Raw genomic sequence first — 10,265 nt, forward strand, 5'->3', positions numbered from 1 at the left:
TTTCTATAGCACATTTTAAAAACTGCAGGGGTAGCCAAAGTGCTGTACAATAAGACAAAAAGACAAATTAATTAAGACCATAAAAACATACAAAGCATGCACAAAGAAACATAAAAACATACACGTACCAGTTTCACGGCAGGTGTGTTAAGATGCCATAAATGATAAGATCACGTGTTAAAAACCAAAGAATAAAAGTGTGTTTTTAAGAGATTTAAAAACAGGAAGAGAGGAGGCCTGTCTGACACTACAACACAACAGTATCTGTTAAAAATATTCAGAACAGTTTAGACGGAGCTTTAATATTTTAGAAATTGAGAAGTGTTGAGGTCAACGAGACAACATTTTTTTATGCAACTTAATGTTATAAAAGTAAGGATTTACTTGATTAAAATCAATTTCATTTGATTAAGTGTATATTTTAACTAATTTGCAGACTAAATATTATCACACTTTTTATTTGCCTATTGCAGAGCTAAAAACTTTTAAATAACATATGGTACTTATGGAAGATTTGATCATCTTAACTCATTCTGTATGGGTGCTGTATTTGCTCCTGTTCGCTAACACAAATGAGAAACAAAATACATTTGGGAGGCAGCAATCTTTTGACATCTTTCCTAAAACAAGATTAAAAAAAAGTTTTTGCTGTTGAACTGTTCTTCGATTTGACAAATATTTCTGTATAAAACAGGTGACATACATCCACCAGGAGGCCCTAATGCCAAAAAAGGAAAGTAGTTAATTACATGAATTCAACACACTGGAAGTGCTACATCACCCCCATCCAATTCCTTGTTATATTTCCCCCCTTCATTTATACCATCTTCCTCTCTCCTCTTGAACACAAACATATCCCTTAATCTTTGCTCTTCATCTGCCCCATCCACCCCTCCCTCTTTTGGCTCTCTCCATTTGCTCATTTCCTTATCACTCCGCTTGCATTCATCTCTTAACTTCCCACTGATGCTGCGCTGTTCTCCGAAGGTTTCCACGCGGTGACCCAGTTCACAGCGCAGCAAAAAGCAAATGACAGCGAGAGCTGAAAGAGCGGCGGATAGAAGCAGATAGTGGAGACAATGAGTAAGGTGTAACGTGTCAGTCCTTTTCTTTCCACCTCTGCCATCTGTGACAGTGAGAAACCAGAGATGGCTCCCCTTCATCTTCTTCCCACCCAAACTCCTTTTTCTCCTGCTCATCCTCCCTCTCCCTCCTTCTTTTCTTTTATACTCTTACCCTTTCACTCTTTTATTGGCCCTCCACCCTCTCAGGCTTTATCCTCCTCCCGCCCATACTTCCACCTTTATTCATAATTGATGCACACAAAGAAAGCCTCATTGACACTTGTAGTACATACCGTATGTGTGAGATTTTGTAAGCTTGCCAGTGCTGCTCATGTGCAGCGTGTTTCCCATCTGCATTGCCTTTGAGCTTACCTCCAGCTCACATGTTCAGCATATACTAAAAATAAAAAAGCAAGGCTTTTCATCTTTTAAATTAATTTCAGTTTGAGCCTTTTTCATAATTTTATACTGATTATTTACAATAATGTTATTTTCAAACAAGGCTCAGTTTCTTTTGAGAACTTGCAGAATTGGAAAAGTTTAAAAACTGATTTATTGTGCGAGCTTCATCCTAGAATAAATAAAGTTTCAGCAGTTTTGATCTAAAATGAAAACTGGTGCACCGAGCACTCATGAAATGAGAAGAAACTACTTATTTTTCTACTTAGCAACACCAAGCACTGCTCAAACTCAAATTAATGCCAACTAAGAACTCTTAATTATCATTTGGGTTTATGTTATTTCATTAAAACAACTGCACAAGATCGTTGAATGTGTCCAGCTGTACTTATATGAGATTATAAATGTACTTTTTACATCACAGGGTCTAAAATTGTAATGACAATATTCCATGTTGACCCTTTAACTTTACATTAAAAAACTTCCATCTGATGTGATGGTTTACATCAGCCATGTGTTTTATTTCTAATATTAGCAGTTTTTACAAACCCTAAATGTGTCATTTTTCATAACTCTCATAAGGTGCTGTTAATTCACTCATCCCAACAAAAAATGCCCAGGAAGCTCATCTATTTTAGATCTCTTAATAACAAATATGCCTCATAAATTTTATGGGATGAGTGTTTTTGCAGATGACTTGAGTGACCACTGCGTTGTTGGTGCCATTAGGGATGCTAAACTGCCTCGTCTAAACTATCTCAACTGTGTTTTTTTGTTTAAAACAAGTCTCTCTTGAAAATGAATCCATGTGACTCAATGAGACTAACCTGTATGAATAAAGGTTGAATTAATTAATTAATTAACAAGTAAGCTGAAGTAATAACAAGGCCCTTAACCCCCCAGCTGCTCCCCGAGTGCCTTAGATGGCGGCCCTTTGCTCCACATGTCAGCTCATATGTGCAATGGGAGAAATGCAGAGAATTGATTTCCACATCGGGGAAATAGAGTATATAAAAAATACCACGTTTTCCTCTGTACAGCTGAGAGCAACTATACATTGTTCTCATTAGGGGTGTATTTGTTCTGCAACAGTATTTCTGTAAGTGGCAAAATAGCTACAACGTTTATTGTTCTATAAATGGGCCACAAAAGCAACCAGTGTCCAGAAAAACTTTCCGAAAGCCTGGAAAAATATTGCTTAAGACCACTTTAAAATACTAAGCAAAAAAAAAAAAAAAAACATGACTTTTGCACAGTTCTGCACAAACAAGAACAAACGTGTCAAATAAGAAAATTAAGCACATCACACTCCTTCAACCAGCTTCTTTGTAATATGTAGTACTTCCTGTTGTCACCTCTCCCAAAGTAAATTACGAACACTTAACAGAGGGAACTCTAAGAAAAATGTAGTTTTCTGGATAGTCCACTTTCTAAACATTGCCCTAAAGTCCACTTCAGACACAAACCCACACTATCACACACACGTATGCCAGCAGGTTTATTACACAAGAGATATTTTAAAATGAATGTTGGCCAAAAACAAGTATTGCAAGTGCTGCATCCCACACAGAGATAGTTCTGCTTTTGTGCAAGTTTTATAGAACAACCATCATACAGAAATGGAATCAGGCCTCGCTGCACATCCTTCTGAGAAAGGCTGTCCTAGTACCTTAGTCCAGGTGGGGGACAAGGTCCAGCAGAGGCTTGAGTAAGTCTAAAATGAAGCTGTGATCAACTGTGCAACCTGTTGTCCTATCATAGCAGCTTTACCTCAGCTAGTGTTAGGTAATAGGGAATATACACATACGCTTTCTCTCACTCAGTTATGAACAAAGACCAATCTTAATATTACCCTGAGATGAATGTCTGTGGATTGTTAGAGGAAGCTGGAAATCTGCAGGGACATGGAGGGGCCGTAAACTGAACACAGAGAAAGGTTAATTCCAAAATGTAAATCTTTTCAGCACACAGCCAAGCCATTAATAATTCCAACCAACAATACTGTAGCACCAATATCTTTGGTGATATAGCTTTTAAAACATCGCTCCATTAATGGGCTTTATGAAGACGCAGCATAGCTAACCACCTTTTGTGTTCCCTAGCTGGCTAGTTCCTCTAACATCCAGTATTTTTCTTTGAGGTGCCGCTGTGCGCTCACTTTCTGTGTCACCAAAGCCTATTTTTAACTTTGCTCTCAGAGCTGATCTGCTTGACAGACTCCGTGAAACTCCTCTTGGCCCGTTTTCTGCTGATTTGATCAAATGTGAATTTGGTAACAACCTCGCTATCGGTTCCGTCGAAGTGCATTATGTGCTGTAAAAAGCTCCGGATTAAACGTCTAATTTGGAGCATACAACCGAGCGAATGTTCTGCACGTCAAACTCACTTTGCCCCGTGTCTTCTTCTTTAACTCTCTTTTTCTTAGTCGGTGCTGTGACAAGAAGAGCTGTGGAAACCGTAATGAGACACCCTCAGACCCCGTTATCATCGACAGGTACCCACTTTGCCTTTGCTTCATTCTTTTCTCACACATGCACACACAGACCAGACTCATTCTAGAGGATTGACCTGCCCTGAACGGCAGCGTGGGACAAGATGTTTCTGTTTTTAGATGATGTATTGTCACTACTAAAATAGATGGTCTTTACACTGAATCAGTGGCTTTGATGTGCGTCAGAGAAAAAAAATTGGTGGTTCAAGCTTTGCATTTAAACAGCAGGATTCATGAGTAGTGATGTGAGTAGCAACATTTAAAAGTCTGTATATGTGCAAGTGCAATTTAGAAATACTATTGATTTGTGCAGCAGCACTGTTGCAGAGTTTAGCACATACACATATTCCTGTGCAAGGGTGGGTTTTTAATGCAAAAATGTTTAAATGCAAATGCTGTCTGTCGCTCTCCTCCTGTCTATGTCTTTCTTCCTTCCTGTCTGTCTGTCTGCCAACAAAAAGAACCAAGTTATTCATTCTTTAACACCCACCCTAAACCTCTTTCTGTCTCTCAGAACAGAAAAATGGGTCGCAAGAAAAATAAAAAAAGTGACAGAGAAAAAACTGAAATGAGAACCTCGTTAAAGTCTGATTTTGTTTGGATGCTGTTTTAACCCTGCATGCACAGTCCTGTCTTCATGCACACATCTGGGTGTGTGTGTGTCATTTGACAGAACTTCAACCACGCTATAAGGAAAAATGTGCTTTTGTTATAAAAATTAAAAGAAAGCCACAAATATAACACAGTTCAACTGTTCAGTAAATTAAGAAACTGAATGCAAAAAGGTGTTTTGGCAGAAAGGCAGACACTGAAGTGATGTATTGTGCACTTCTGTCAATATCTTAATGCCACTGACTGTTGATGTATCTAAAATTATTTTTTCTTGTGCTTCTAAATCACTCATCAGTCAGTAATGTGTGTGGAATAAAGGGATTTTTATTTGTTATTTTGATATCTGTGTGGAATACCTATAAGCAGTCAGTATCCTACCTGCAGCAGACAACGATTAGAGCGGTCTCAAGAGTGAATTTTTGCCATTTAAAACAATTCAAACGTAAAACTTTCCTATCAGTTTAATATGTTACTGGCATTTTTACACAATTTTATTTTGTCGTATTTTTTTTTTGCTATTTTTTTCAATAAGGTTACGTTTGCGTTGCAACACTGCACTTCTGAAATGATCCTTCCACTGATCATATGAGCCAGCCAGGAGTTGTTGTGATTTCCTAACCATCAGCTCCTTCTCTGTACAAGCTGACTCATGTAAATAATATTATTAATAATGTTGCTATCTCACCGAAATGAAGAATGTTGTTTTTGCTTTTATGTTTACACAGTTTTACTGTTTTTAGTTTTATTGTTTTGACAAGTGGGAGATTAGTCTCTAGCTGCACATGTTCATATTTTTGAATAGTTTTAAACACAATCAGTCATTTACAAGAGGCTGTACTGTAAACAAAAATGTACTGATTAAATAAAACACTTGCTTTGTCAGGTCATAAAATGACTGCTTTAGGTGCTTTAATTCAAAAGGCTTATATAAATACACTTTCCTCCTCTTTTCTTGCAGTGCAAATATTCATGTGTTGCATGTTTATGTGTTTGCGCAGACCATTATACGATCTCCAACATCCCTTTTGTTCTGTTTTTGTCTCAGACGTCTCAGCTTACAACTCTTTACATTCTTGCCTGGAAGGTGTTTAAATTAACGTGAGTCTGGATGTCTGTAACGTAACTTGTGCTTATGAGACAAAACACTGATACATTAGACACAAAGATGCAGGTTCTGCAGCGTTTGGACCGTTGCTGTTTGTGGATTGTTGATGTGTGAATGTGTTTGGGTTTGTGTGGATGTATGTGTGTCATCTGCAGGCCTATGAGAGGCAGAGTGAATTCTGGGAGATGTCAGAGAACTTGGTCAGGAAGGAATGTCAAGGTTACTCTGGATACCGTGGGATACTTCCTGTAGCTCCCTGCGCTCCTCCTCCTCCACTTTGCAGTGGTTCACAGCATCTTGATGTAACATCTGGAACTCTGCTGTCTGACCTAAACATGTGGACGGGAAGACAGACAGAATAAGAGCTCCAAGTGTGTCACTACTGTAAACAGAATTAAAAGTCAGTTTGTCCTCCCCTTCAGTCAAAATGAATACTTCCTTCTTTTCTTATATAATTAGATGAAAGTAATTAAAATAAACCTTTAGGAAAATATTACAGAGACTTTTTTCCTTTAGGCAAGCTGGACGGGTGTTTATGATAATACAGAGAGAAAGAAAAATGCATCTAAATACACAACAGAAAGCAAGCTAGCTCAGTTAATCTGAGAACATTTGTGCACCAACGTTAGAAGAACATGAGAAAACACGACCAAAACAGAATGGCTGCAAATCTGGAATATTATCGAAAATGCTGCAAAATTTTAATAAAACCAAGAAAATACATTTATTGGAGCTAAATCCCAGATACATGTCATGGTCATAAATCACCACGGCAACATGAGTTCACCCCTTTTCACCGAACATTTCTAGTGGGTTCATATGTTTTGTTTTATTCACGAAAATCTGATGTGTTTTTGTAGTTTTTGGCACCACCATAAACTCTCTGGTGACTGAATTTGATTGACAACAGCTGGAAGGCTCAGCGCGGTCAAGGAAAGGGGATTCAAAGTCAACAAACCTGTCACACGTTTCAAACCATCGGGCGAGCTGTGAATTGTTAACAGAGGGATGGACGAGTTAGAAACATAAGCAAAGGTGTTGGGAAAATGGTCATATTTGTAAATCAGATTAGAGGGTTTAGAGTGAACGTTAATTTAAATTCGAAGCTCTTCAGAACCTTCGGACCTTCGTGTGGCTCTCCAATCAAACACTGTTCATTGATTTATGTTAAGAACATTTAAATATACTGATGATTTAAGTACTATTTATAATGTTAAGGTTGATGCTTGCAATTAGGTGGATTTACTTTTACATTGGGTTTTTGAACTATTTTATTCTGTACATTCATAGGAGCCCTAGAATATACTATTTTTTTTATTTAGCTTATTTTAAGAGGTTGTCACATTTTATATTTAACACCAACAAAGTAAAAACAAATAAAGTGCCTCCATTGTGTTACTGATGTGTGTGAACATCTACAAAGAAATAATCTGTTTGAAGAGTTTCAGTCAGGGTTTAGAGCTCATCATAGCACAGAAACAACACTAGTAAAAGTCACTAATGATATTCTCATAGCCTCTGACAATGGACAGGTGTCTGTACTGGTCCTGTTAGACCTCAGTGCTGCATTTGATACAGTTGATCAAAATATTTTACTACAGAGACTTGAATATGATACTGGAATTACAGGAACAGATCAAAATTGGTTTAAATCATATCTATCTGATAGATTCCAATTTGTAAATGTAAATAATGAATCTTCATCATACACCAAAGTTAGTCGTGGAGTTCCTCAAGGTTCAGTGCTTGGAACAGTACTCTTTACCTTATGTATAATTCCATTAGGTATTGTTATTAAACAACAAGGGATACATTTTCATTGTTATGCTGATGACACAGTTATATTTGTCCATGAATCTCAATGAATCCAATCAGCTACTTAGACTACAAGCATGTCTTAAAGACATAAAAACCTGGATGACCTGAAATTTTCTGTTTTTGAACACAGACAAGACTGAAGTTTTAGTTTTTGGACCTGAGCATCTAAGGAATTAATTTTTCAGTCTTTCTCCCTTCTTGGATGGCATTAATCTGGCCTCTAGTTCTAATGTTAAAAATCTTGGTGTTATTTTTGATCAGGACATGTCTTTTATCCCCCACATTAAAAACGTTACTAGAACTGCCTTCTTCCACCTGCGTAGTATCACTAAAATTAGAAACATCTTACCTAAAAATTATGCAAAAAAGCTGGTTTATGCATTTGTCATGTCTGGACTGGACTATTGCAATGGTTTGTTATCTGGGTGTCCAAATACTTCTTTAAAAAGTCTTCAGTTGATCCAAAATGCTGCTGCCAAAGTTTTAACTGGCGTTAGTTGGAAAGATTATATCTCTCCCATTTTAGCTTCTCTCCATTGGCTCCCTGTCAAATCCAGAATTTAATTCAAAATCTTGCTTCTAACCTACAAAGCCCTCAACAACCTAGCTCCATCTTATATTTGAGATCTTATTGTTCCATATTTTCCCATTCCCAATAGAGCAATTTGCTCTCAGACTGCAGGCTTACTTGTGGTCCCTAGATTTTCCAAAAGCAGAATGGGAAGAAGATCTTTCAGTTCTCAGGCTCCTCTCTTGTGGAACCAACGTCCAGTTTATGTCTATAAGGCTGACACATTGTCCAGTTTTAAGACTGGAGTTAAGACTTTCCTTTATGATCAATTCTATAGTTAAGGTTGGCTTGTTATTCTGCCATAGGCTTAGACTACTGGAGGACAAATTTACCTCATTTTCTTAAATTAATTGTTAAAATTTAATAGTTTTCATTTGATACTATTTCTATCTTAACATGTTATTCTTGACCTGCCATTGTGTATCTGTTCCTCTCAAACCCAGCCGGTCGAAGCAAATGGCTCATGGCTCAATGGCTTCATGCTTGCTCAAGATGAGAGTTCTGCGATGGAGTTAAACTCAAAGCAGTCTGCTCCTCAGATAAATAATGTTAAATTATTATTTTTAAATATGAATGTTTCTGTTAACTTATTTTATATATGAACGTTTCTGTTCAGTGCCCTGAGATAACTTCTGTTGTGACTTGGCGCTATATAAATAAACTGAATTGCATTGAGTTGATGTGACTCAACTTACTGCAGGATTTCTTTTGAGTTTTCTATATATGCAGTCTTTTTGGGTACCAATTCAAGAGTCCAGATAATAAAAACGAGATTATTTTAATTAATTATTTTTACACAGATGATACTGTGTAAGCACACGAGGAATAAACATGTCCATCATTATACAGGCATCTGAGCACGAGTAAGAGATAAAATCCACAGGACTTTCTGTCACATCTGGAACAAATTTGTCCTTTCAATCTTTTTCTGTTTTGCTTCACTTTTTGATTTCACTTTTACCATGTGGTCAGATTTTTGTACCAAACCTACTTGGTTAGGTTTAGATTAAAATCCCTACATGGCTTTTTTGAAGACAGCTTCTCAATTTTAACTAGTTTTGTTCAATATAAAGTGGAAAATGTGAATTTCTTCATTTGAGTTTTGGTTCCTGGTTCCCAGCCCTGGTCCTTGAGGAACACCATCCTGCATATTTTAGTTGTTTCTCTGTTCCAACATACCTGATTCAGTGATTTAGTTACTTCCTCAAGTTCTGCAGAAGCCTGTTAATCGCCCAATAATTAAAATCATGTGTGTTGGAGCAGAGAAAAAACTATGGATGGTGTTCCTCAAGGACCAGAGTTGGGAACAAGTTAGTTTGTGAAACAGAAAAGTCATAAAATTGCTTTGAGTTGAAAACTTGCAGGTTGTGAGTTCACTTTAGATTAAATTAGCTCAAGTTTCATCTAAAGCAAACAGATGGAATGAAGAGCATTCGGTAGAAACATAGAAAATAAATGAACACGTGACAACCAGCAGCCTCAAATCAGTAACACATGCAGCAAGTCAATCAAATCCAGGTTGTTACAAACTACGATTAACTTTGAAACTATCTGTACATGCTGTACATATACTTCCTTCAGAAAATAGTTACCTTTTTTAATTTATCTGCATAAAGGATGCTCATCAAAGAGAAAGGTGCAAACTGATCCAACAAAACTATTTTTATTTATATGTAAAAAATGTGTCTTTTCAAATTAGAATAAATTTTATTATCCCGCATGAAATGACAAAAATTCTGACTAATTGTTCAGTTTAGCCAAAAACTTCCTGTATTTTCATGTCATGGTATTTTTTTTAATCGTCCCACCGACCATTGTTTTGGTTTTTGGGAACAAATAGTTTAACATTTTAAAGCTGTGACTGACAGCTCGTTGCACATTGTCAGTAAAGACGTCAATCTGTGTGTGCGTTTGTGACTGGCAGCCTGCCCGCCACCCCATGTGTGGATGTTGTGCACGTGTGTGAGTGAGTGTGTGCGGCTCAGTCAGTCCTTGTTGTGGTGCAGCGAGCGTCCCACTTGTTTCTCAGGGTTAATGTAAGGTTAACGACATGCAACGATATCCTATCATTCGCCTGTTTGACTCCTAAAGAGCCACATTCCCCATCTTCTCTGAGCGTGTGTGTGGCTTCCATTCAGTTTTTCCTTGTATCGTAAGCAACATCCACATTACCCTGGTTTTTTTCCCTCTTACACATTCACCCCC

The 10,265-nt window shown here is 37.3% G+C and overlaps 1 protein-coding gene across 1 annotated transcript in view; it reads left to right on the forward strand.

Annotated features, from left to right (window-relative positions):
• LOC119420854 (transcription factor COE1-A) overlaps window positions 1-10,265 on the forward strand; it is a 121,639-nt gene that overhangs the window by 5,152 nt on the left and 106,222 nt on the right. Inside the window, exon 3 of the mRNA XM_037688278.1 lies at window positions 3,889-3,957. Within this exon, the coding sequence (XP_037544206.1) occupies window positions 3,889-3,957 (69 nt within the window). The remainder of the gene's footprint in view (window positions 1-3,888; window positions 3,958-10,265) is intronic.

This window comes from Nematolebias whitei, chromosome 14, assembly GCF_014905685.2.
Source record: "Nematolebias whitei isolate Nwh7 chromosome 14, NemWhi1, whole genome shotgun sequence".
Taxonomy (NCBI): Eukaryota; Metazoa; Chordata; class Actinopteri; order Cyprinodontiformes; family Rivulidae; genus Nematolebias; species Nematolebias whitei.